At 39.5% G+C, this 27,116-nt stretch overlaps 4 protein-coding genes across 5 annotated transcripts; 2 read left to right on the top strand and 2 right to left on the bottom strand.

The window, feature by feature from the left end:
* Positions 1-120: 120 nt before the first annotated feature.
* Positions 121-3,858, top strand: LOC130401809 (neuritin-like). The gene is made up of 3 exons (XM_056605792.1): positions 121-701; positions 1,299-1,455; positions 2,029-3,858. Exons 1-3 carry the CDS (start codon positions 653-655, stop codon positions 2,255-2,257), a joined length of 435 nt encoding a protein of 144 aa, XP_056461767.1. The 5' UTR covers positions 121-652; the 3' UTR covers positions 2,258-3,858.
* A 1,165-nt stretch (positions 3,859-5,023) lies between these two features.
* On the bottom strand, positions 5,024-7,244 carry sys1 (SYS1 golgi trafficking protein). Its single transcript, XM_056605793.1, has 4 exons — positions 6,971-7,244; positions 6,299-6,515; positions 6,133-6,200; positions 5,024-5,750 (listed from the first exon to the last, which is right to left on the bottom strand). The coding sequence occupies exons 2-4, from the start codon at positions 6,458-6,460 to the stop codon at positions 5,510-5,512; spliced, it is 471 nt and encodes a 156-aa protein (XP_056461768.1). The 5' UTR covers positions 6,461-6,515; positions 6,971-7,244; the 3' UTR covers positions 5,024-5,509.
* Positions 7,245-8,044: 800 nt separating this feature from the next.
* LOC130402467 (acyl-coenzyme A thioesterase 1-like) lies at positions 8,045-14,115 on the top strand. The gene is made up of 12 exons (XM_056606634.1): positions 8,045-8,366; positions 10,591-10,723; positions 10,929-11,138; positions 11,338-11,437; positions 11,529-11,731; positions 11,987-12,162; positions 12,270-12,386; positions 12,466-12,536; positions 12,848-12,935; positions 13,016-13,096; positions 13,326-13,461; positions 13,628-14,115. The coding sequence occupies exons 2-12, from the start codon at positions 10,615-10,617 to the stop codon at positions 13,726-13,728; spliced, it is 1,392 nt and encodes a 463-aa protein (XP_056462609.1). The 5' UTR covers positions 8,045-8,366; positions 10,591-10,614; the 3' UTR covers positions 13,729-14,115.
* Positions 14,116-14,399: 284 nt separating this feature from the next.
* On the bottom strand, positions 14,400-15,384 carry LOC130402468 (protein S100-B-like). Of its 2 annotated transcripts, XM_056606637.1 has the most exons (3): positions 15,307-15,384; positions 14,841-14,984; positions 14,400-14,576 (listed from the first exon to the last, which is right to left on the bottom strand). In XM_056606637.1, the coding sequence occupies exons 1-3, from the start codon at positions 15,310-15,312 to the stop codon at positions 14,439-14,441; spliced, it is 288 nt and encodes a 95-aa protein (XP_056462612.1). In that variant the 5' UTR covers positions 15,313-15,384; the 3' UTR covers positions 14,400-14,438. The 2 variants fall into 2 exon arrangements, with proteins under 2 accessions (XP_056462612.1, XP_056462610.1); XM_056606635.1 differs by lacking the exon at positions 15,307-15,384 and having other exon boundaries at positions 14,841-15,029.
* Between the last annotated feature and the right edge of the window lie 11,732 nt (positions 15,385-27,116).

Genomic DNA, 27,116 nt, shown 5'->3' with positions numbered 1-27,116 from the left:
GTCTGAAGTAATTCCTGTGTTATTCCTTCTTCATTTGAGGTCTATGAACAGGGTAGGATATTTAATATAAGAATGACATAACAATTAGGCAAATAACAAGTGAGGTCTCTTCATGGTTATATTTATGGTTTACTAAACATAGGCTTTGTCCCTAAGATAAAGCTTCAGGAAGTTCTGTATATGGCCATTCAAGATTTAGTAGTAGGCTTGTTTAGCCTATTTCAATAGGTATATGCGACCGTCGATCAAACTATTTCTGTTTTCTATCAAGTTCGATTAGATAGTGCACGGTTGCCGACCCCATATGTAACACAGAGGCGCTGTTTCACGCCAAGCCACAATAAACCATGGGACGGCAGCAGCATGTCGGGGTTATAGAGGTATAAGAGCAGTCCAGGATAAGAGTAGAAATATGCACAGATAGATGCAGGTATCCTTGTTGTCGGAAGCATCTGTGCAGCCACAGCCAGACGCGCCAAATAGGCCTGCGTATCATCTTGTAATTATTTACGAACATACAATCCATTGCAAATGACGGCCATCTGATTTGCTCAACATTGCGATTTGCGGAGAATATTTATATGTTTGGTCGAGTTTATTGGCTCCCTTGTCTTATGGCTCGAAGAGTTTTTTGCTTGGCTTGAAATGGGATATGGGATTTATATCGACGAAGATCTGTGGACTTCTAGCACTTGTCTTTGGTAAGCGTGCCTATCTAGCATATATTTGATCTCGCTATATAAAATTGTCCAACATTGATACTCCAAATGTTTAAATGCAAGATGATTTGATATATTGTACCAAAACCTGCAAACACGTTGAATTATGTAAAATCTGCATGCATCCATATGCGTCTCAGCAGAAAAGCAATGAATATCCTTTCTTGTATCTTCAACATAGCCTAATGTTTTTTTACGTAGCGAAGTAGCCTATTGCCTATGTTGCAGGGCACACCCCTCCATGCAATGTGTTACCGAACATCAACGTAATGTTTAGCACACTGAACATGGCGTTCACATTAAAATAGAGTAATTTTAAACGGTTTATGATTTGAATACTTATTACAACATGATCTTGCCATATTCAATATATATAAAAAATTCGCTTCCAAGCCCCCTATTTAAGACGGGCACTAAATACGATACAACGTGCTGCTGTATTGGCCAAAGGGTGGTACACATATTGACCACTATCCTACGGCACATTGTATTTACTCTGATAGAGCTCATATGTCTTATTCAAATGAAATGTTGTGCACGTTGTTAAGGGTTGTTTTATGCTGTCTGTCTTCTATGTAGTGTCCCTGTGCATCATCGTTGTGACGGTCGACTCAACCGATGTGAGGTGTGAGAAGATATACAAGGACTTCTCGGACTGTGTCCTGGAGCTGGGGGAGAGCATGGACAACTACCAGGAGAACGTGACCAGTGAGAGGGGAGTTGAGGCGGTGTGCAGGTAGGCCTATTGGAGAGGACAATAAATAGAAAAGTGTTTGAAAGAAAGGTCATACTATATATTAATGTAATCCAGATTATTTCTTTGTATAGGAAGGTTTCTATATCTTTTTTGATATATATGCTTTGACGATAGGCCTTTTTCCATAATCCTCTAAGGCTATGCATTGTATACGCCAACTGAAAACAAATGACCAGATGTCCGCAGATCTCCAGGGTAGAGAACAGGAAAGAATGCACAGAGTTGCTCAACTAAATAATTTATGACTATGGCTGCAGCAGTAATTACCCAGATTAGAAAAATCATTGTTGCTCTGTGCACATTGCAAGCATAGCACTGTGTATTCAATCTACAGCCCCATACACAAACCATCAAGTCATTATTCACATGTTGTCCTGCTATGTTGCTTTAATATATGGCAATTAAAGTCTTACTTGATCTATTTCAACATTATATCAAACACCAACCTGTGGAATTCTAATCACAACCGCTCATGGTGTGCATAACAATGAATGTTCTGCTGATTCAAAGCTTATCTCTGCTCATCCCCTATTTCTTGTGTTTACCATGCAGCCACTGGGAAGCCTTCCACACGTGTGCCCTCACGGCTCTGTCAGACTGTCAGGAGGAGGTGGGCCCCATCTGGGAGACCCTCCGAGAGGACTCCAGGAAGATCCGCTTCCAGGGGAGCCTGTTTGACCTGTGCGCCCCGAGCTCCTCTCCCTTCCTCCGGGCCTCTCTGACCACACTTCCCCTACCCCTGCTGGCTGGGCTCATCATGTCTGTAGCCGCATACGCATGAAGCAGACCCGTAAGCAGACCACCTGTCCCCCCTCCCTCTGCAGATCCCAGATCAGATCTTTACATTATATTCTCCCCTGAGCACTAAAATCGTCAAGCCAAGGATTTCCTTAAGCAATTTAATGTTTGTAAATCAAACACTGCTTACGAGTTTGATCAGCACAAGATTGACAAGTTAGCAAATTAGGCACTGTTATAATGGTGTGGCAATTTTAAAGGGCCACAGTAAATGTTAACGCAAAGCCATAGATGTTATGTTTTGGAAGGCTAATGTGTAACCACTTCGAGAATATCATTGTTGGGAAATGTTATTGAGCATAAGCTTTGTCAGCAAGGTTGACTTTGTGCTGTTATTTTGTCAATGAGCTGATTTAGATAAACTCTAGTGACAGTTGTTTGATAGAGAAAAAAACAAAACTGTTTTGTAAAGATAAGAACTAGTTTATACTGTACATGTTGACAAGTATTGAACCATCTGTCAAACCAGACGCAGATGGTACATGCATAAGACCGCCACGTAAGGATATTGCAAACTGTCGTGATTTTATGTTTATGTGACAATCAAGCGAGGTGTATGAAACCTAATAAATGTTCACGCAAATCTTAGCTACTTCTGGCTATTTTTGCATGCCGCTATTAAGACACCAAATTAGGCATTGAACCCCCATAACTTCCTATTCACCCTGGCTAATAATCTCTTTCTACATGCATTGTTATGTTATGGCTTGCGGAATGGGATTTATATTGTTTATTGCTGAACTGACTGGTGTTACTGAACACATTCAAATGACATGAATATTGGGTTTTTTTCCCCCAATTTAATATTCTACATGGTATTGCGTTGAAGGGCCACAAAAACACAATAAACAAGCAATAAAGAGCTAACAACTAGTAATAATTATAACAATGAGCTCCACCTTCCGCCGTTATGGCCACACACTAACGGCTTATTAAATGATGGACAATTGCCCAAGTATGACAATTAATGTTTTATTCACATCATATCATAATTTAGCCCTTTTGAAATGTGTGGTCCTTGGTATTTATAATAATACGATTACAAACGCATGATTATTTTCAGCATACGGTTTGATGGAAGCAGATGGATTTTATAGATGCATCTGTCTGCACCTCGACACAGAGCAAGTTGTAAGATCTATGCATGAAATTGGATTGGATCCCAAGTAGAAGCAATATGTTTTAGTTTGTTTTTATCCATATCGATTCTCTCCCCATTGGCATGGTTAATAGTAGCTTGTGCTCATTTTTAAGTATTAACAAAGTGTCAACCCTTGTTTGTGTTGGCCGTAAATGTCAGATAAAAAATACACTGTATTTTTGGCTTATAAAGCATGAGAAAGAGGTCAGTTATTTTAGCGTCTGATGAGGTAAGCATGAACATGATTGCATCCAGGTCTTCAGTAACATGAAAAAGCTCATATATAGAAAAAGTTTATCTAAAGAACTGAATGTAAACATGAAATGCAATACCTGTCATTTCTGGAAGTCAATAACAAAGCACAGTATTTATAAAAGCCTGTACCAAGTATTGTATCACAAAGTAATATGTTTGTAACAATAAAACAAAACTATCTATTGAAATACCTATCCATTTGTTTCGTTGTGATGAATGTTTTATTGTGATGGTTGTGAAGTTGTCTATATAAGCTCTCATACGGCTAGTTATGTAACAAATGAGTCCTAAGACATTCAAAATACATTGTTACCAATTCTCACTTTAAATGAGGGTGTATTCGTTTAACAGTTTCCTCAGAGATCAGTCGTTCAGCCACTTCTGTATTTAGCCGTGCCTGTAGCAAAATGTCGATAATGAGAGTGTGGCGTCTCCATGCAGAAGCTCGTTAGTGTGTCCCCATCTGTTCTCTTCCACCTGACCACTCAGAAGACAGGAAATGGAGAGAGTGGGAGGGGGTTCCGGCCCAGAGGAAAGACCTCTGGCCACCATAGTGCCCATTTATGGTGGAAGGCACTCTTCATAGAAGCTCAGTTTCACCAGCTGACGTAAGCCGGACAATTATTTGTAACCCACCACATCTTGACAATAATTCATCCTTCCCTTGTATTAGGTTAAAATTAAAATGTTCCAGTTAATGTCAAATGAAAGCAGTGATTTTGACTTAAAGTTTAAATTCCTTCTCTCTCGTTATCGTCAGTGGACTGGGTTGGACACTTTCTGTATTGGGTAATGTATAAAAAATTGTACCTCACATTTGCACAGACACATTATCTTAATGCAGCAAAATTTTGAAGAGAGTACCTGGTAGATTCTGGACCAACAGAGCCATACCACCACACAACTTTTTCTCTATGCAATAAATATGATTATGTGAAAATGATTACTTCAAGTTGTTCCAAATAGATTAATTGCTCGGGTAGTGAAGATCGCTTTCTCTGCCTGCTACCATCCAGGCTCTAATACAATACTATATCAAGGAATATCAACCCGAACAAGATTTATTACCATTGATAGGGTTCAGATAAAGGCTCAGATTGAATGATAATATTTGAATTCATAGATGTTGTTTTAACACTCACTAGTATATTGTTCACAGCCACGAGCTAGAGCAATCTCACAATTTGACTAATTCAAAAGCATTGGTCTCTATGAATAATTATACATTGTGTGAAAGCATTGAATACTCCTCTCCATATCCACGTCACACAACACTTTAAAAAACAACAAAGCAGATAGCTGGTAGATAATCCCTTATGGAGGGGACTTGTCTTTTTATAATAAACTAGCCACAGCATTATAGAAGCAATCTGCAAACTATGAGCCACAGTCGCCATTTTGAGATTCAACCCAGAAAACAAGCTTTTATCCAACATCCAATATGCCAAGTACGTTGATGTAAGCAAACAAGATCCCCAGCTGGTTTACACTAGGATACATAACACTGTACAAATCGATGGACATTTCAGACACCACCTTATCCAATAGTGCGTTTTCTGATGCAAAATAAATTGTATATAATATGGAACACATTAACCTGCATCTAAAACCATTTTAGCATTGCATCTTAATTGGCATACAAATGAACGATTTTCAGTGTAAGATGGACAATTATGAAAAAAAAGGGTTGGTCTTGTGGTTTTTATCTCTGTTAAATCAACAGTCTATTTGCATCTGTTGCTTGCTCTTTGAGTCCAAAACCCTCACTGACCAAACTCCCAAGGTCAATTGTCCTGTCCACTGGTACCCACATCGGCATCACAGTGTGCGGTCAGTGAGTCACAGGTTGGATTTGGGTCCCGTGTTGACAGGGATTGCCCGGAGCTCAGTCCGCATGCACAGGTACTCCCCAATCACAGCCATCAAAGCCATGCAAGCAATGTTGACGAGCCACCAGGACAGAGCAGCTGGAAAGTGGGCGTTGTAGATCCAGCAGCCAATCATGTGGAAGAAGTGGACCGTGACGGTGAAGTCCAGGCACTGCTTCCCTCGGCGGATAAAAAACCACAGACCGAGGGCACTGGTGAAATATTGGGACAGACACAAGTCAGGATAAACATGAAATGATGTCGCGTTGGAATCATAAATGTTCTATAAAACACATCTTTGGTGTGTAATATTGAAAACAGATTGTGATTGGAAGACTATAACAAATCAGTCAAGCCATTTTGAGTAGGTAGGCGGTAGACGACTGCAAATGGAACACCCTGGCCGTGGTCCAGGATGCAGACTCATTCGCACTGCACTGAAAATGTGGTCCAGTAAGGATCCCCATCCTTAGCAGCTTTCAATGTGGTTTAGGTTATTGGCCAGGCTTTCAAAGTGTGTTGCTCGGATGGGGCGAGATAGATGAACAAGAAAAATAATTTAAGAAGCACTCTAAAGATTACCCTTAATCTTACCATGTAAGAGAATTTAAAACAAATGCCATCATTGAAAGTCTGCCTTGTATAGTTGCAAATCCAAGAACCTGCAAGTAGAAAAGTCTGGTTTAGACAGTAGTTGGGTTCATAAATTAGCATATCATGGCATGAATTGCTATTACACATGGTTAAGAGTAGGACTTACTTGATAGCTAAATATTTGGTCCAGAGAGCGGTTAATCTGCACAAGGCTGTCTACTCCTGCCATCCACAGTCCCAAGAAGCTGTAGTAGATGCACTGCATCAGTACAATTTGTGAAACGATAAGGACTGGGTCCCAGATGTAGCTTCTGAAATGGCTGGCCATTGCACTGTAAACTCGGGGACCTTCTCAAAGCTGATGAAAGCAGTGAGTTTGAATTCTGAATCGGAAACAAAAAGAAGAAGGCAAGTTATTTGTAATCTGTCTCCATACGTTCTAAAACTGCATGGGCACAAATACACACACTGAAACATTCAATGCATTTAGGCGATAGGGACAAAAATAACAACAATAACTTGACACAACTCGGCGGATACAATGCACCTTTTCATTGGAAATGACATACATATACAGTCAAAGAAACATAAACAGCAAATATGTGTCAATAGGCCAACTGCCTTGACTGGCGGTTACGAAGAGAGACGTAACAGCTAACGTTAGCTTCCGAGCATACAAAGTCCCTGCAGTCCATCCTGCTGAACTGAGCAGACCCCAAACGATTCTGAAAAACACTTCACTGCCAATCACACAACAACAAAGCTTTGTGTCCCGCGGGTATGACTGGGGAGGAAACCAAATATTACCAACATTGATTTATACAACATAGGTGTTTACGTTTAATTTGACTGAGGCAACTTCATCGTAGTTCCTTGACAGCAGAACCGTTCTTTGCCCGAAAACAAGAGTCTGTTCAGCTGTGAGTGGGCGAAACGCCTCATCCAAAACCCCGACAGGGGCGAAAAGCCACGCAGCAGCTCGGCCCCGGAAGAAACCGTTTATATGATCAATCTGACACGTCTATATATGTTTGGCCCCCCTTGTCTTGTATACGCAAAACAAAACCAACAAGTAAGCTAGGTCAAAATAATTGAACCGGATAACAAAAGTATTGCAAATATTTACAAAATAAAGTCCTTCCTCTTGCGTCATTGTATACTTTTTAAGATGGATAAGGCTTTTACTTTGAAAGATACTCGGAAACTAGTCATAAGTGCTAATTGACGCCACGATGCACGCGTTCACAGATTTGACAAAACTATTTTAGAGATAAACGTTTATTATACCAAACTAAATAATAATTATAAGAATACTAAGAATAAAAATAATACTTCGTCGAGTTGAGTTTTAAAGAGAATAACAACTTGTTCTTCTCAACATAAAATCCTAAAAACACGTAATTATTAATGCATGACAATGGACGCAAACCAATAGTCGTGCTTGTTAGTGATTTAATAATATATTAGATTAATATATTTAATAATAATACGTTAATAATATCAACCATATATCTAAACCTAATAATTTCCATTCACACATTAATTTAAATTCGATTTTGTGATGTTATTTTGTGAACTGGGTTGTACATAGCGTGTGCTTATACATTTTGATGCCACAAACAATAAAAAATAAAAATACCCCAAAAAAACCAGATACAATGATCCCGATTAATAGGCTATAGAAATGGATGTCTCGTCTGCGCTGCTGGCCAATGGAGTCGAACGTCCGCGCTGGCGGCCATCTTGCCACAGTCAGCTGCTCACCCATAACAGTGTTGGTAGTGGTACATATACTTTTTAAATAACCATAACTTGCTCAATTTTCAACCGATTTTCAAACGGTTTGGTTTGTTTTAAACGTCAGAGATGTAGTTATGACACTGAATACTTATAAATAATTATTTTAGTTTCTAAAAAATATAGAATAATGTTGTAAAATAGGTACAATATTATGATAACCACGTTTATGACGTTTGTAAGAAACCAAACCGATTGTAAATCGGTCAAGATTGCCTGTGATAAGATGGCCGCCTGTGATGACGTTCTAGACGCCGCCGTAAGACATGTGTTCTTCTATAATATTTCCATGTTTCTAGCTGTAGAGCAGGCAGGGGGTCAGCCCCCCCCCCCTCCCCCCCCCATAGTTCATATTTCAGGACACATGGACTTCATGGCATAACAAGGACTTTCTTGGACCCCAAACAAATATATATTTGGATCGACCATTTTATGAGGTAGGCTTTGTGGTTCACGTTACATAACTTCAAACTATTGTGTCTGACAGTTAATGCTAGACCAGTGATCCTACCGATTTTCAAGAAAAAGCCAAACATGATGAGTGATCTATTACTACTTTGCTTCCGTGTAAAGGCTATAACAGGTAGGCCTAGGCTACATGTAAATGTATACTGCGGTTCCTATGCCTAATGAAGTGATTAACTGCAGTGATCACTGCAGTGACCACTCATTATAATCAATATAAGTGATTATAATGAGTGATATGTGAGTTTACGGAAGATAAAAGCCTACCTTGCGAAACATTAAAATAGGGCTTTCGAAGTTAATAATTAATTTAAGCTTGTTCTTCAACATTCACCACAACAGGCTAAACGTATAGGCTATACAATAGGCCTACATCATATTGACCTATATATCTTCTGAATAGGTCATAAGGCCTATACACAAACATCCGATGAAAATGTGATCAACTCACAACTAACGAATTATTTGGTTGGTGGTTGTGAGTTAAACGTGTGTATGCTGTGTCATAACAAATAATATCATATTTAACAAAAAAAATTAAATTTTTTACCTGGATTTTTCGAGATTTAATAATTTAAATAATATCAATATCTTGTTAGTTATAGGCTACCATTCTGGATAAACGTCTCTGTCTTTCTGGGCTCTGCGCAGTCCAGATTGATTATGTGAGAAGTTAATACTATTTAAATTCCGTGTCAGCTTCCTATTAAATATTACAGAGATAGTTACACATTTTTAATTATTAATTCTCTTTGAATAAATAATAATGCAATTTCATAATCGACATTCCATGTCATCTTTTGCCAAATTTATGCAATCATGGCTCTGCTTCTAAAACGCAGAACAGTGTATCACTCAATTACAGTGGCGTCACTAGGCTGTTTTATTCGGGGCTAAAGCCCCGGATATTATATAATTAGCCCTGAATATAATTTTTGAAATAAATATATATATTTATTTTCAATATTTATTGGTATATTTACTGGTAACTATGGAATACATTAATGCAATTCAGTCTAGAAGTGATGATTCTAATCACTAATGGTAGTTATTCAGAAAGAAACATGGGGATTCCAGGGACGTCTACAAATAAAGTAGCCCAGTCCTTTTAGATAGTCCTTCTGGCAAGAGAATAAACAGTTTAAAAACATAACCAGACTGTTTATCACCTCAAGTGAATTAACCTATCCTATCCCCAGTCCAATCCATATAAATATATACATGTATGTTCTGTCTCATCATTTTTTACTCTGAAATAACTTGAATGGAACTTTAGATGTTTGGGGATAAGCAGCACAGGAGTCAGGTAGCTATTTAAATCTATAATAAATTGCGTATTTTCTTTATTTAGGTAAAGCTTTATGAAAACATTTGCATGCACATGCACAAAAAAATAGCTTTTCCCTCTGGGCTAAGCCCTAGGTGTTTATGAAACCTAGAAACACCCCTGCTCAATTACAGGGGGATTCTCTTCTGATATCTATCCATTTGACTCTGTTGACCTCCGTGACTACTACTGAGTGTGAAAAATGTCCTCCCCAAATGGTTCAGACGTCAGAGATGATTCGAAGAATGTTTGATGAACATGCTGGACAGTGGGAATTATTGCTACCGAATCTTGTAACTAAAAATAGTTTTTAATATTTGTAAATCATCCTTTGATTTTAAATCAATTAATTATTGTTTCTGTGAGAATGTTTGTGAAACTAAATTATGCTTGTCCAGAACCCTTTCTGGTTACTGATTGGCTGCTATCAGGTCATAGGTAGCATTCAAGGGGAGCTTTCTCATTCCCCGCTCCCTACGTTGTGTGCAGACCAATCCAGTTGTAGTGAATTGTGCATTTAGTAGTATATTGTCTTGCTGATTGTTATTTGTGAGCCGTTCTTTGCAACTGACAAAATATGTGTATCGTAGTGGTTTTATCTTGAGTGTTGGATTTCTCAAATTTTGTAAGCAGCAAAGGTAAGAAACATATATTTTCTGTCTTGGAGAATGTATTTCAGATCAGCTCGGTTTTTCTGTAAATCATTGATAATGAATTACTTTGTTGATCCGATATATAGATAAAGCAGGGGAAAAGAGGAGTTGGACCTGTGTTCTTTACATGTATGACACAAGATTAAAACATGCAGTTCCTAACAGTACAGGTTTAGTCAAATAGGATGTAATAATACTGTTTGTGTCTAACTGAAGGGTGGACTGTATTCCGTATCCGCAATGCTGAAAGCCCATTCATCCGTGACAGCACTATTGCGAACCACAGGAATAAGCATCAGACCAGAGGTCACCACACAAAGAAATGTAGCATGCATGCAACATTTGTTAGGTAAGTTGGTATCTCGTTCATTTTCTCACTTGCCTCTGTAAAAACCTTTGCACACACTTTCACCACGGCATTTTATATTAGTTTGGGTTATTGCATTATTACAATAAAGTTATTTTGTCTATGCGGTCTAGCATCGGTGAGCTGGTTCAAGGACAAGTCTTGACTTGAGGCTAGCTCCCAACATGTGGTTTTTCTCTGACTCAAGGGGCTGTGCGGTGGAAGAGCCAGCTCAGGCCCGCCCCATTGTTAACAGCTCGACCCTCGCGTGCCCTGATCGACGAGCAGATCAGCATCCAGGGGCGTTTCCTGCCCCCGAACTGTCCCGTTACCGTGCGGGCACACATGCACAGTGAAGAAGGGGACCTGTGGGAAGCCTTTTCCCACTATAACACCGATGAGAACGGGGTTGTCAACTGTAAGTCCAAAGGATAATCGTAATACTGATTCAGAACAACAAAATGTAAATGTAGGAGTGTTAACGTTTACTATCTGTTACCACATATCATCCAATGAGCGCAAGTCCAACTGACATTAAGGTATTTCCAAATCTACTTTTGACAGTATTAATCCTTACTTGTTCTTCCCTCTTTCACCATTGCTCTACCTCCCAAAAGTGACCAAGGATCCCTCAGTAGGGGGGTCATATTTTGGCTGTGAACCAATGGGTCTGTTCTGGGCACTGCACCCTGCACCGTCTGCAAGGGAGGGTCTGAGGTATGGAGCTGCTCATCTGTGGACTGAATTCACTTGGATGCTCCATTCGAATCCCCCACTCAAACCCCTACTGTCTGCCCGCTCCACAAAGGCTTAGAAAGAGAGACGTAGAGACCCCCTACGTGGTACAGCTGTCCCTCTGGGAGGGCCACATGACCTCGGACCAGGACCCCATGGATGAACTGGCCGGTTGTCTGGCCGCTTTGAGTGTGGAGCGCTGGTACATGGCTCCCCACACGCGGAGGGTCGAGATCCGCCAGAATGGGGTTGTGGGAACGTTATTCTTACCTTCTGGTAAGCAGATAAATAAAGCACTATTCAATTAAAAAAAAAAAATAATAGAAAATTCAAAAGAAAAGATCTATTCTATTTATTTGTTTGTTTGTTATTTTAAAATGACCGCTGTTTATCTCAGACCAGAGGCTATAAAGCTAAATTATGGATTGGTACATTTACCTGCTTGGCTGAAGGGGAAATGAAGCTTTATTAGAGAACATTTAACAAACAGTGCAGCTTGGTGACCGACCGGATCCCTTCCATCCCACCCAGGTCCGGGGCCCTTCCCTGCCATGGTGGACCTCTGGGGCATTGGAGGAGGGCTGAACGAGTACCGCTCTGCATTGTTTGCATCCAAAGGCATTGCCAGCCTGTCTCTTGCCTACTTCGGACACAAAGACATCCCTGGTCCACCTAATCAAATAAACGTTGGGGACGATTACTTTCGGGTAAATTAACTTCTCCTATTAGTTACCCTCTGCAGTATGTTGGTGGTGTGTCTGATGCAGCTAAAGCTGACCTCTTCTTGTTTTAAACCTTTTCCCTTTATTGGCAGTCGGCATACAACCTCCTCCAAGACCACCCAGAAGTCTGTGGGGAGAGAATTGGCCTCATTGGGCTCTCTTATGGAGTATACCTTGTCCTACATATGGCCACTCATATCGGCCTAAAAGTAAGATGAATTCATAAGTAAGTCAAGCATAAGCAAGCATAGGTGTCAAAATAATGATTTTTTTTTTTCTTCCTCTCAGCCAAAGTGTGTGATTGGTATCAATGGACCAGTGGGAAGTAATGACAAGTGGCCTAGCATGATGTCTGGAAGGTTTCCAAATTATGTATACACACTATATAGCTGACATGTATTTCCCATTTTAGGCTCTTTTTTAATCTGAATAGATTGGAATACACCAGGAGATAGAAAAAAAAACCGATACAAGCTAGCGTTTTAAGGGGGAAAAAACTGGCATCAAGGTTGTACAATGTGTTTATATTTCAAGAGCTGGATCTTCAAAAACTTTGATGCCATTTTTTTTCCCTTAAAACGCTAGCTTGTATTGTTTTTTATTATATGAAGCCTTATTATCATGTTCTAATACCTCATGATATTGCTACCTGTTTGCTGATGTGTTGTAGTAGCCCGAAGGCGGTTGATGAACATGGCAACTTCACTGTTAAAGATATGACGATGCCTTATAACATTGCCAAAGACAACAAAATTAAGGTAGTATTTGAGTCCCCATGCAAAACTTACACACATTTGAAGCAGGCTCAATGACTCCATCACGTTGTGGGTCTTGGCAGATAGAAACGTTGGAATGCCCTTTATTATACATATTGGGTGAAGACGACAGCAACTGTGCAAGTGTGGAGTCAGCAAATGAGGTGAACAAATGTCTAAATGTATGAGGTTTAGCACATTCAAATATGGCTGGATTAATACTTTTTAAGATTAATTCTTAATAGCAACATAATAAAGACAATATTTCTAAACCTAGACAATCTACGTTCACAAATATAAAAAATCACACAATGCAATGCAACATTGGTTTTCCTCATCCTAGTACTATTATTTTCTAGTTCTTGTTCCAATCTTGTTGTATCACTCATTCAGATTGAGGAGGTCCTGAGGTCTGCCGGAAAAGCTCAACTGTTCACCCGCTTGTCGTACCCTGGGGCTGGTCATCTGATAGAGCCACCTTACTCTCCAAACACAAGCGTTTCCCTTTGGAGGGCCAAACCAAAAAGAAGTACGTTGTTGGGGTTTTCTCTTTGCTTTGCTTCAAAACGTAACATTTTGCTCAAAGTCTTTGCTGGAATCATGGCAGCAGTTGAACAACCTATATAAATTCTGTGAGTGTTATGGCAAATTCTAAAGGCATACTTTAATGCTCTCTTGTATTTGCTGATTTGTAGTCAGAGCGTTCTGGGGAGGGCACCCTGCGCCCCATGCGGCTGCCCAGGAAGATGCCTGGAAGAAGATGTTTGATTTTATGGACTGTAACCTAAGAAGATAAACCGAGAGGGCCCCAACCTCACACTTTGTGTTCTTCTTCTGAGAAAATAAATAAAATTAAAGAATATGCAAAAGTATAACAATATACTGTACAACTACTATAAAGCACTTTTATGTATTCCCTTTAGCTATTACATATTGTTATAGTTTTGATTTATGACATAACTGGCAAGAATTAGGACAGGCCGAAATTACAGTTGTATTATAATAACTATGTATATAATATTCCACAAATAAACAATCTACAAAAGTTTGTGAATGTCAATTCACAAACTTCTAAATTAAACAAGACAACCAATTGTTAACTCAGACCAGATGATTCATGACACAGAACAACTTTGAAAAATTAAATAAACTTGAGTTAATTTGCCGAAATTCTACCTTTATGTACTACAGCAATAGTACCATTTCTAAAACATTAACTCATTTAATTAACATTAACTTAATTAAATATTATGCTAGCATAATGAGCACAGTCCCTCCGAGCTCCGCATCTGGATCGACCCCCCCTAACCCTAACCCATCTGAAGAATGTATCGAACACACCCCTGCCTGGCTGGCAGGCCCTGGTACAAAAATACCTTTTATCATGATTTGATATGACGACTCTATTTCTGGTCAACATTTAGTGTCAGTCCATTAGCAAAATAATGGATTCGTTCTTAGGCATGGTTTAAAGTTTAATGGATGCATTAAGTTATCGATGGAGATTCAAAGTGGTATAAGGTCATGACATTCTGAGGTAACCATGGCAATTAGGGAAATGAACTCTTGGAAGTCAATCTCCAGATCTCCGTTTTGATCGAGGTCTGCAAAAAGCCTGTCCAGAGTGTCGTTCTCCTCGATTTTCTATGGAACAGATGGAAAGGAAAATTTGGCTAAACAACACTTTTTAGGTTTGTGTAGCTGTGCTCTTTTATATATCTACACATTCATATTATTTAATCAGCTCTTGTGAATAGACAACTTATTTTAGTAGAGAATTGACCACAATCAACAAAAAATAAGTGGTTCTTCGACATTGTTAAGTCTAGATATTTTTTGAGGCAATAATGCGTTTCACTTACGCAGTCCTTCATAACACCGATATCCATACTGGAAGGTTTGGCTTACCATTATGAACTGGCTCATTTCATTATTGATGAGGTGTTTGAGCTCTGCTTTTTTCAGCTTGCTCTTGTTCCCAGAGTACTTGTGGAACACATTAATGATGGCAACGATGGCTCGCTCCATGTCACTTAAGCTGGGACGAGGACTCTGCAATGAACACATCTTATTTTAACAATCAAAATCATATCCAGATTCCACACACATTTGTAGGACGTAAGTCAAACTGCACCTCATGCTATCATGACATAAAGGTAAGTAATATTTTGGAAAATAAAATATGTATATCTATATAACAACCTACTGTATATTATATTTTACATCACATGCTTGCGAGAAAATAATGTTTTCTGAATCTAATTAATTTTTTTTGAAAATAATAGAAAAAAACGAATCGACATAGGAAAGAATATGAGCTAGTAAGCAGCACAACAATCACAATTAGTATCATGCAAAATATAGACTGGTTTACCTGCATCGAAGATGTTGTTTTTGATGGAGCTGGAATATGAATGCAGTGAAGGAGACCAACAGAAGAACTGACTGTATAGTTGCTTCACAAGAAGAGTGAGCCTGCAGTCTCCTCAATCCCCCACTGTAACGCCTGTGGGGTCTAATGGATGCTAGTGGTGAAAGGCATTCTGGAAACCACTTGCTCCAAATATGAAGCTTAATTGGTGTCATGTTACTGCTAATTGTGTGAGTCTGTGCTTGGGTTCTGAGAGCCATATACATTTGGTGAAGAATTTAGAATTATATGAAGGTTCAAGATAATAATAGGTTCAAGGTAATTTTCCCCCAAAGAAGACTGCAGTCACTACTTCACGAACATTGCTTTATTCGTGGGCTCACGCAGGATAATCAAAACAACCACCAGTCCTTCCGTGGTTACTCTTTTTCTGCCTTAATGAAAAAATTCTATAGTTTACTATAGTAAATAAACTACAGTACATATACTATAGTAAATATTGTAGTGTTTTCGAACCTTACTATAGTCGTTTTACTACAGTAAACTATAGTATACTACAGAAAATTCTATAGTTTACCATAGTAAATAAACGACAGTACATATACTATAGTAAATATTGTAGTGTTTTTGAACCTTACTATAGTAGTTTTACTACAGTAAACTATAGTATACTACAGAAAATTCTAGTTTACTATAGTAAATAAACTACAGTACATATACTATAGTAAATATTGTAGTGTTTTCGAACCTTACTATAGTAGTTTTACTACAGTAAACTATAGTATACTACAGAAAATTCTATAGTTTACTATAGTAAATAAACTACAGTACATATACTATAGTAAATATTGTAGTGTTTTTGAACCTTACTATAGTAGTTTTACTACAGTAAACTATAGTATACTACAGAAAATTCTATAGTTTACTATAGTAAATAAACTACAGTACATATACTATAGTAAATATTGTAGTGTTTTTGAACCTTACTATAGTAGTTTTACTACAGTAAACTACAGAAAACTGCAGTTTTATTACTACAGTATACCACATATATACTACTACAGTAAACTATAGTATACTACAGAAAACATTATATACTACTACAGTTTACTACATAAACTACAATCTACTGAAGTAAATTACAGAACTTTTCTTATACTTTTATTTTGCTATAGAATACTACAATTATGATACCATAGTACTATATATACTGCATTACAATAACTGCATTATGCAGTATTTTGTTGTTCTTTTAACTATGTCATTGTACTTTACCTAATGGATATTTTCAACTGTATCACTTTTTGTTGTTGCCATTTTTAACCGTAGTGCTGTAACAATAATTCACTGCACATAAATTAGGCTTACAACCACCATTAACACAGTGTTTTCTACAGACTGCTAAAATACAAAAAAAAAAGAACAAAAGTTTAACTTTCTTTAAACAGTTGATAATTTATGGTTTCTGAAATTTGGCAGCATTGTTCAGCTTTTGTCGTATAAATGCTTTTATGTTCGTATCAGTTACGTAGGTGAACTTCAACTTTGCCGCATCTGTGGGAATACACACACACACACAAACACATACACGAAAGATGAGCATGAGAATGAGGGTATCACTCAACCAACATCTTTTCTCATTTCTATATACCTACTTGTTATTTCAACAAGGTCCTGTTTGGCTAGGCCAGGTTTTCCTTCTGTGCAGCTGCTGGATGACTGGCCAGTCACTGAATGGCCTGCCATATATTCCCTGGTATACATCCCATGTAGGAGATCATTTATGAACTTCTGGGGGCTTTGGAAGGAGCAGCGCTCCACAAGTCCTTTTGGAATGACCTTTAATGCAAGTAGATAACATTACCACAAATCTACTTCAACATACAGCAGACTAGCGTCTTACCTCAATGATATATATATGCATTTAGATTAACCGAGTGTACGGCTGATGCGTTTAGAAAAACAGTGCAACTGAAACTAAGTAACTTAACCTATACAAATAAAGTCAAACAGATTCTTACAGAGTGGCCCAGGGCCTCTGTTGCTGATGCTGATGATGGAGCTGGAGCTGGTGATGGGTCTTCTGTTGCTGGTGATGGAACTGCTGTTGGTGCTGGTGATAGTGTTGGTTCTGGTCTTGGTCTTGGTCTTGGTGTTGGTGTTGGTATTGGTGTTGTCGTTGGTCTTGGTGCTGAGCGGAGAAACTCCTCCATCTTCTGCAAAACGTCTGGCAGCACTGAGCAAAGGATTCATAATAGCCTTTTAGCTAACATGTAAAACAGAAAAACCCTTGTGTAAAAAAAACTAAAGTTTTCAACAATAGCATTACATTTCAATGTTGCTACTTTTGCCTTGAGAGAATAATTTTCCCTCTGCAGCCTGTGGTTGTTCTCCCTCAACAGCTCACAAGATGGGTGATGGCACTGAAAATAAAAATTCCATTAAAAAAGCAAAACTGACTCACATACACCTGGGCAAATACAGAAGCCAGTTAGAGGGTACAAAGCTTACAGCTGATAGATTACAGGAATATATTGCTGTATCTATCCCTATACTATAGAGTTAGGAAATAAAAACTTGAATTGTAGGTAGAACATTAAGTGCAGACAGTTTATTGCATTAGTGGATCTTACTTCATTCCTGGTTTCATTAATTGAGTTCAGCTGACATGATCCTATGACAAACAGAAGATGTATAATAATAATAATAATACATTTAATTTAGAGGCGCCTTTCAAAACACCCAAGGTCACCTTACAGAGCATATAGTCATCATACATTTTTTAAAAAACAAGACATTGTGGAAAAAATAAATAAAAAAATAAATAAATAAACATAAGCAATAAGAAATAAATAAAACAAAAACAAGACAAAACAAAACAAAAAAACAAACAAAACAGTGATCAGTTAGACGTTGTGTGCGAGTTTGAACAGGTGAGTTTTGAGTTGTGACTTGAAGGTTGTAATGGTGTCTGACTGTTTTATGTGTGGGGGGAGGGAGTTCCAGAGCCTGGGTGCTGAACAGCTGAATGACCGGGCACCCATTGAAGTGAGTCGTGATGTGGGGATACATAGTAGTCCAGCAGAGGTTGAGCGGAGGGAGCGGGAGGGAGTGTATTCTTGGAGGAGGTCGCAGAGATAACTGGGGGCTAGGTTGTGGAGAGCTTTGTAGGTGAGGAGTAGGGTTTTGTATTGGATGCGGTAGTGTACTGGGAGCCAGTGAAGTTGAATGAGGACAGGGGTGATGTGGTCAGATGATTTGGTGCGGGTGATGATCCGGGCGGCTGAGTTCTGAATGATCTGCAGTCTGTTGATGAGTTTGGTGGGGAGTCCGGTGAGGAGGGCGTTGCAGTAGTCTATGCGTGATGTGACAAATGAGTGAACTAGGATTTCAGTGCTGGATTGGGTCAGTGATGGGCGGAGTCTGGCGATGTTGCGGAGGTGGAAGAATGCAGTCCGGGTGATGTTGTGAATATGGGGTGCGAATGAGAGGGTGTTGTCCAGGATGACGCCGAGGCTCTTGACTTTGGAGGAGAAGGGTACTGGGAATCCATCGATAATTATGAGTGGAGCTGGGGTGTGTTGTGATTTAGTGAGGGTGGATTTGGATCCGATGAGCAGGGCCTCGGTCTTGTTTCCATTGAGTTTCAGGAAGTTCCTGCTCAACCAGCTCCGGATCTCTTCCAGGCACGTGATGAGGGAAGTGGGGGGGATGGCAGCGGTGGGTTTGGTGGAGATGTAGACCTGTGTGTCGTCAGCGTAGCAGTGAAAATGAACCCCATGGTGACGTAGGAGTGTGCCCAGCGGGAGGAGGTAAGTGGTGAAGAGGAGTGGACCCAAGACTGACCCCTGGGGGACACCCAGTGAGACACCTGAACACCCAGACTTGTGGTTGCTTAGTTGAACAAATTGTTGACGGCCGGTGAGGTAGGATGTAAACCAGGAGAGTGCAGCACCAGTGATCCCAATACCAGCTAGGCGGTCCAGGAGCAGAGGGTGGGAGATGGTGTCGAATGCTGCGCTGAGATCGAGGAGGATGAGAATGGTGAGTAATCCAGAGTCGGCTGCAAGGAGGAGGTCGTTGGTGATTTTGACTAGGGCTGTTTCAGTGCTGTGTTTTGGACGGAAGCCAGATTGGAACGGTTCGTGGAGATTGTTAGTGTCGAGGTGGGACTGTAGTTGTGCGGCAACCACCCTTTCAAGTGTTTTGGAGATGAAAGGGAGATTGGAGATGGGCCGGTAATGGTTAAGGTCAGTTGGGTCAGCACCAGGTTTTTTCAGGATGGGAGTGATGGCAGCCAGCTTGAGAGTGGGGGGTACAGTACCAGTAGTGAGGGAGGAGTTAATTATGTTGGTAATTATGTTGGTGATCATGGGGGAGATGGACGGAAGACATGCTTTGACAAGGGAGGTGGGAAGAGGATCGAGCTGACAGGTGGTGGTTTTGGCTTTGCGGATGAGTTCTGAAACGGTCTGTTCTGTTACTAGGGTGAAGTCAGAGAGGGAGCTGATGAGAGGTTGGCCAGAGGTTATCATCCAGGGTGGGTCATCAGAGGGGGTGCGAGATGAGGCCAGTTGTTGGTGAATGGTGTTGATTTTAGAGCTGAAGAAGTCAAGGAACGCAGTGCATTGGGTGGTGGAAATGTCTGGAGGGAGAGATTTAGGAGGCTGAAGTAAGTGGCTGACTGTTGAGAAGAGGACTCTGCTGTTGCCTGTACCAGTGTTGATGAGGTTGGAGTAGTATGAGGTTTTGGCAGTAGTGAGGGCATTCTTGTAGTGATGGAGGTGGTCCGAATACATTTGGCGGTGTACAGTGAGTTGAGTCTTTTTGTAGAGTCGCTCCAGTCGACGACCAGTGGCTTTGAGCTGGCGCAGATGAGGAGTGAACCAGGGAGCAGTGTGGGTGAATGAGACTGAACGGGTTTTCAGGGGGGCCAGGGTGGTGAGGGAGGAGGAGAGGCAGTTATTGTAGTGAGTCACCAGGTCAGTCAGGGAGGAAGCTGGGGGAGGGTTGGGGTAGGAGCTGATCATGGTGGAGAGGTCTGTGGTGTTGATAAGTTTGATGTTTCTGAAGGAGATGGTCCGTTGTTCCTTGGTTTTGTGTAGTTGGGTATGAATGTCAAAAAGTACAGCTTTGTGGTCGGAGATGGGGAAATCAATGACATCAAGGTTAGTGGGAGTGATGTCAGTGCAGCAGATTAAATCCAGAATGTGACCTTTAATCCAGAATGTGACCTTTAATATATATAGTATATAGAGTTAAGGGTTACATCAAGACTGTACAACAGAGGTCAGCAGGGGGGATGAGCCTGAGCGAGTAGACAATGCAGGCGGAACAGGAGATGAATACTCAAATCTAATCTTGTTAATATGCTTAATAAGTTGACAGAAAGCAAAAAATCTAAATGATCTGACAGGCCAGGCAAAGCAGGCCAGTTGGCGACCCCATGGTGTACAACATGACAGACAACATTGGGCTACATCACATTACAATAATTCACTGATGTTAAGAAGCACTTCCATACGGTGAATATTTGTACATCACTGCACCAATATCTTGCTTTTCCAGTTCCATTAAGACGTTAAGACCTGTGTTTTTTCATTGACTTAACTGAGGATCCTTTAAATCATAATGAAGTTTCGTTTTTCAACGATTTTAATTTAAAGGGATACTTCACCCATGTAGAACCGGCATTCTATCATTATTAAATCGCTATTGTATATCAGTCTAAACCAGTCTCCCCATGGCCCATTTTTTCTCATCTAATTTTCTCCCGAAATGACGTCAAATGACGCGTTTGACGTCATTTCGGGAGAAACCTCTTGTCCCGCGAGAAGGGCCGAGGACTACAACACACTTTTGGTGTCAAATTTTTCCACCAATAAGGAATGAGAGGGGGCGGGAGCTCGCGTACTGAGGGGGAATGAGGGGGACGGGAGACCGACAGGTGGGCGGGGCAGCGAGCGCAATGCACTGTGGTAGTTGGAGGTTTTCTTACTTTGAGCCAGAGAGACCATGAAAACACTCTTTATGCCTTTTTTCAGGCTAGGATGAACCGATTTCTTTTTTTTTTTTACATTTATAATACATTGAATTATTTAATTCATAAAACCTTCATATTCCCACCGGTGAAGTATCTCTCTAACAATTAACAACGTTTTTGAAACGAAAACGTTTACCGTGATATTTGAAATATTACCATATGTATGTAGTTATGCACATATTTTATGTAAACATAGTCAAAGGAGAAAAAAACTTGTGTTACTTACCACTGACTGATATAATCCGTCCTGGACATGACACAATCCTTCCCTTGTTTGGCCAATTAACTTTATACGTTACAAAAGGATCTTTTAAATTTACTTTGCCTACCACCCATGATATTTCGCCCATGTCCACAGCCCCTTCATCCGGAACGTCAAATAGTGCATATTTTGCCATTTTCTTTATTTTTCCATAGCAAACTCACGACTAAAACTCACGACTCGACTGTCAAATATTCAACGGACGTCTCACGCGCTGCGAATGCGTAGCATATGTTTACAACCGCATTCGCAGCGTGTGAGACGCTCGCGGGTTTACAGTTGTCTTTTTCAGTTGTTCAGTTGTTGTTTTCAGTTAAATTTTTTCTGCATTGAGAGTCGTCTAACTGCAAAATGTCACGAAATTATAAACGATATTTGTCCGATTTTTCTATAGGCCTACCTGTGCCAAAAACTACAAGATGGTACAGAAGTCAATTGAGAACAGAGGAACGGCCAGCAAGTTCGACCGAGGAGGTAAGAAAAACTGGAATAAGAGCGCCTCCTTGCGACACTTGATTCAAGGCCTTAATTTGAAGCTGAATTCTCTGATGACAGAGACCTTGATGATCAAATGAATACACAGTCTATGGTGTGCCTACACACTGAACACAAAGTTAATTAAGAGAATGGATTTTAAGAAATTATAACTGTACAATTGTAATTTAAGTTCAAGCTGCCACAAATAGCTACTTTCTATTTGCTGTGGGTATCCTAATCTCATTGGTAAATTTGGCTTTTCCAGATTGACTCTTCAGATGAAGCTGAATTCCCTGATGATCTACCAGACCATGTTGAGCAAGTAGCCTACACACAAAACGCAAACACACCTAGTTGAAATAGGGAGAACGGAGTGGCATATAAGACTTTATGACAGAATTCTGCATTGATGATTGAGTAGCCTACTTTATAAGTAATGTTAATTGTGTGTCCAACCTTTTACTAAAATTAGAAATATAACATATTTGTATGTAATACAATATAGGCCTATCGTAAGCAGCACTCGAGTTGAGGGGGGATGGCATCCCCCTTTGGAATTAAAATGATCAAAATCATCAATCTTTTATTTTATCAATTAATGTGGAAATATTACCGCTATTTCATTATAGCGGTTTCCTTTTTCAATTCGGCGCAACGTAGGGTTGCCGCGGTGTGGACATTTCACACCGAGTAATACACTTGTGTTAACACCGGTATTACAGAGTATAAACGGTATCAACTTTGAAACTATAGGTCAACCGCCATCTTCTCCATCAACTCTCCTCTCACACTAGCGTCTGGCAGCGCGTGAGCTCTCGTAGGGATTGGGCTTCGCGGGGTTTATTTACCGGCGTTGCTACCGGTCTTGTGTGTTCCAATGGTTTATTAGGTAGCCTATCTATTATCATATCTATCTATTATTATAAAAAAAATATTTTCTTAATTATAATTATATTATTAATTTTCTACTGATTTTCTTTTTTATTACTGGAAAAAATAAATAAAAATAACTGTGTTGCCGGTGTGTCCTCAACACCGCTAACATCAGTAATACCGTATACCGCGGCAACCCTAGTGCAACGATATACTTTTCCCAGGGACAGATTTGACAGCGATACTTCCTTGTCGGGCAGTATGCTATTGCGCAAGCACGCAGGCGTACTTGCGCAATAGTGCCTTCACAAGCTCTCATTCCACACCTTTACGAGACAGACACTGATAGCGTGAACCTGTCTCTGCATCTCAGACATCGCTTCCCTTTCATTCCAACCCGTGTTTAACGCTAGTCTCCCTTCTCTGCCGAATGAATTTTTGAAGAATAAGAATCAGTTTTTAATATCCTTAAATGTGATGTATGCCTCCGAATCGTGTGATGCGTCCGATCAGCTGCGTTTTTGGGGATAAAATGAGAGCGATGACATGACAGTAGTCATCTCTCTTATTTTAACCCCAAAAATATATAATAATATAATAATTATTATTATTATTATCACACCGTTGGTCTCCCACCATATGCTGTCATCATCACAAATGATCTGTCCCTAAAAGTTAATATCCACCATCCCCCCCGGCTTTTTTTTACAACTCGACCACTTATCGTAATAACTCGAGAACTGTGGTCTGGGTCTGAACATGCACAGAACTTTGACACTCATTTTCAATTTAACACAGCCCGACTTGACATGGAACAAATGAAACAGAATCCGCTGAAATGGATGACGATGAGCAGTGTTTCACAGTGAGTATTTTTGTGATTGGAGATGTTATTCTGTGTGATGAACTAACGACAATGAAATCATGAGTTACGAAATGCAATGCATTGTTTCTGTCTGCATCTCTTTGCACAGAACATCTTCAACGATCCTGAAATCCAAGAGCAACCCATCTACTCTGGTGCATCAATTAACCGTGGACAGCTACTGTGCCTCATTCTGGCCTTCATCTTGAAGCACAGCATTAGTGGCAGTGGATTAAAATATTTGTTGGATCTTTTAAATATTGTAGCACCTGGATGTGCCCCCACAAGTAAATACTACTTTGACAAATCTTTCTTTAATTTGGCAAAACAATTCGAAATTCACCATTACTGTAAAATTTGCTCGCAATATATAGGTAAGTTGTTTACCCCTGAAGGGTATTATTTTCTCGTAATGCCCTTACGGCAACAACTGAAGGAGCTCTTCCAAAACACTACTTTCTACAAGTTCTTAAACAACAACAAAACAAATATGGGCATGGGGGACATTTACAGTGGAAATATGTACACCTCAAAACTTAAAACCTTTGCTGATACCCTTGACAACATTTCACTTTCATTTAATATTGATGGGGCTTCAGTTTTTAAATCATCCAATTACTCAATTTGGCCAATTATCTGCACAGTCAATGAACTTCCATCTACTATCCGTGGAAAGTATGCTCTTCTACATTCCCTTTGGTTTAGTTCTAAACCCGAAATGCCAACACTGTTAAGGCCATTTGTCAAGGAATTACAAGAGCTATTCACAGAAGGGTTTTCTTGGCATGACAACACTGGTCATAAACACACCACAAAAGTTGCCCCAGCCCCCAGGTGTCTGCATATGTGATGCGCCAGCCCGTGCTATGGTACAGGACATGAAACAATTTAACGGCAGATATGGGTGTGGGTTTTGTCTGCATATGGGAGAAATAGAACCAAAGGGAAAAGGGTTTACACGTGTATATCCTCACTCTACTGAGTATCCTCAACTAAGGACACATGATCAGACTACCCATCAGGCATCTGCTGCAATACAATCAGACACAGATGTTAATGGGGTTAAGGGACCTAGTCAACTGCTGCTACTTCCTAATTTCGACATTATCAAACATTTTGTCCCAGAATATATGCATAGTGTTTGCCTTGGTGTAACAAAACAATTTGTCAGTATTTGGTGTGATTCAAAATACTCTGCTTTGCCATTCTATTTACAACCGAAAATAATCCAACAGATTGACAGTTCTCTCCTCACCATACACCCACCACATGAAGTCAAAAGATGTCCAAGGTCATTGTCCGAGTGACACTATTGGAAGGCATCTGAATGGAGGGCATTTCTTTTCTTTTATTCCCCCATTCTTTTGAAAACAGTTTTACCCCCGGTTTATTATAATCACTGGCTATTACTTGTCTTCTCCATCTACACACTCCTCTAGGATAATATCCAAAAAGCTGATCTTTTGCATGCTTCCTCTTGTCTTACGCGTTTTGTTGTCGAGGTACAAGAGCTTTATGGAAAATGTTATGTATCTTATAATGTTCACAGCTTAACCCATTTTAGCAACGCAGTTGACATGTGGGGTCCGCTGTGGGCCAACTCTTCATTTGTTTATGAAGACACAATTGGCACTCTCCTTGAAATGTTCAATGGTACACAGGCAGTCCCTGAACAAATTTTTAAGACATTTTTTAACACAAAAACACTAATGCACCACACTGAATTATTCAACAATCCCAGTGATGATGTCTGTGATCTTTGCAACAAACTTGTTAACAAAGACAATACAGTGTTAAAATCATACAAAGTAGGTAGTGGTGCTCGGGTTGTCGGGAATTACACAACAAGAGTAATTACAGTGGGGGAGTCCATTCTCTTTGGAAATTATATAGAGGACGGTGTCAAAGAATTCAAGAGATGTTTCATCCACCACACTTTATACACCACTGAAATGTATGCAGCAAATTTTAAACGCAATAATTCTTGTGTGGCTCTAAAAAATGGAGAGCATGGTAGCATTAAATCCATACTACTTTGTAAGCTCAATTGTGGTTGCTTATCAGCATGCAAGTGTGAAGAGGTGTACCTACAAATTTTTAGATTAAAAAAGGATTCCAGACAATTAAGAATCTATGATGATTTCGCTAAGGTGAATACTGCTAAGCAAATTGTGAAGTTCAGAAAGACCCATGAAATACTTCTTTGCAAACCTAATGATATTTTGTGCAAATGCTTTTGCTACGTACACGATGAGTCAATTATTCTTATCAAGATGCCTGTATTAGAAAATGTTTAAAGTTAGTAAGGCTTCAATTGTCTTTCATTGTTATTATATTCTGGCTGTTGTAGCCTATGCATGTTGTGCATTATGTTTTATATTTATGTGTGGTTTATGTTTCTACAATAAAATCTCCACATAATACAAATATTTGGCTTATGTTTCACATATTCATTTTAGGACAAATTACAGAATAATGAAAATATATATAAAAAAAAGTATATTATAGTAAACTATAGTAATCTATACTGTACTACACTTTGTAGTGACATAGTATTTACCATAGTACACTACAATGTCTGGAAAATTACTATAGTAAATCCCACACTATATTGTAGTATAGTATAGTAATCTATAGTATACTACACTGTGTAGTAACTTAAAATAGTATTTACCATAGTACACTACAATGTCTGGAAAATTACTATAGTAAATCCCACACTATATTGTAGTATAGTATAATAATCTATAGTATACTACACTGTAGTAATTTACTATAGTATTTACCATAGTACACTACAATGTCTGGAAAATTACTATAGGAAATCCCACACTATATTGTAGTATATTATAGTATACTCTAGTAATATATATACTGTAGTAAATGCTGTAGTAAACTATAGTATTTTTTCCCCTGGGTTGTTGTGTGTTAATCCACATTCCCTAGGCTGAGGATTAGTTGGGTGGGAAACCTGTTGTTGGTGGGGAATCTGTCGTTGGGCTGTGAGAAAAAGGAGGGGCTATATACAGGAAGAAGATGAAAACGCATTAATTGTTCGATGAACTCATCAACAGTAGTGGAGGATAGAGACAGATGTTTAGAGGAGTGGGATTAATCGCAGGATGAGGGTGAAACATACTGACGGCGATTAATACAATCCTCAACATCAGTAAATCGTCAAGATATAGGCCTACAGGGAGCCCTCATCTCTTTCTGTGGGTTTGATTGATTTGGTTCTCATCTAGAATTTATACCCTTTATTCCATGTAACTTTTCACGTATTTGTGTGTGTT

Source organism: Gadus chalcogrammus, chromosome 13 (genome assembly GCF_026213295.1).
Source record: "Gadus chalcogrammus isolate NIFS_2021 chromosome 13, NIFS_Gcha_1.0, whole genome shotgun sequence".
Classification (NCBI taxonomy): domain Eukaryota; kingdom Metazoa; phylum Chordata; class Actinopteri; order Gadiformes; family Gadidae; genus Gadus; species Gadus chalcogrammus.
This window is presented reverse-complemented; position numbering and strand designations above follow the sequence as displayed.

Excerpts from the sequence above, each read along its gene's own strand:
- LOC130401809 (XM_056605792.1), top strand. The coding sequence starts at position 653 with ATGGGATTTATATCGACGAAGATCTGTGGACTTCTAGCACTTGTCTTT. Across the intron at positions 702-1,298 it reads ACTTCTAGCACTTGTCTTTG|TGTCCCTGTGCATCATCGTT; the intron begins GTAAGCGTGCCT and ends TCTTCTATGTAG. Across the intron at positions 1,456-2,028 it reads GGAGTTGAGGCGGTGTGCAG|CCACTGGGAAGCCTTCCACA; the intron begins GTAGGCCTATTG and ends TTTACCATGCAG.
- sys1 (XM_056605793.1), bottom strand. The coding sequence starts at position 6,460 with ATGGCCAGCCATTTCAGAAGCTACATCTGGGACCCAGTCCTTATCGTT. Across the intron at positions 6,201-6,298 it reads ACCAAATATTTAGCTATCAA|GTTCTTGGATTTGCAACTAT; the intron begins GTAAGTCCTACT and ends TTCTACTTGCAG. Across the intron at positions 5,751-6,132 it reads GTTTTAAATTCTCTTACATG|TGCCCTCGGTCTGTGGTTTT; the intron begins GTAAGATTAAGG and ends ATATTTCACCAG.
- LOC130402467 (XM_056606634.1), top strand. The coding sequence starts at position 10,615 with ATGCTGAAAGCCCATTCATCCGTGACAGCACTATTGCGAACCACAGGA. Across the intron at positions 11,438-11,528 it reads TCTGCAAGGGAGGGTCTGAG|GCTTAGAAAGAGAGACGTAG; the intron begins GTATGGAGCTGC and ends CGCTCCACAAAG. Across the intron at positions 13,097-13,325 it reads GTGTGGAGTCAGCAAATGAG|ATTGAGGAGGTCCTGAGGTC; the intron begins GTGAACAAATGT and ends TCACTCATTCAG.
- LOC130402468 (XM_056606635.1), bottom strand. The coding sequence starts at position 14,999 with ATGTGTTCATTGCAGAGTCCTCGTCCCAGCTTAAGTGACATGGAGCGA. Across the intron at positions 14,577-14,840 it reads AAATGAGCCAGTTCATAATG|AAAATCGAGGAGAACGACAC; the intron begins GTAAGCCAAACC and ends TCTGTTCCATAG.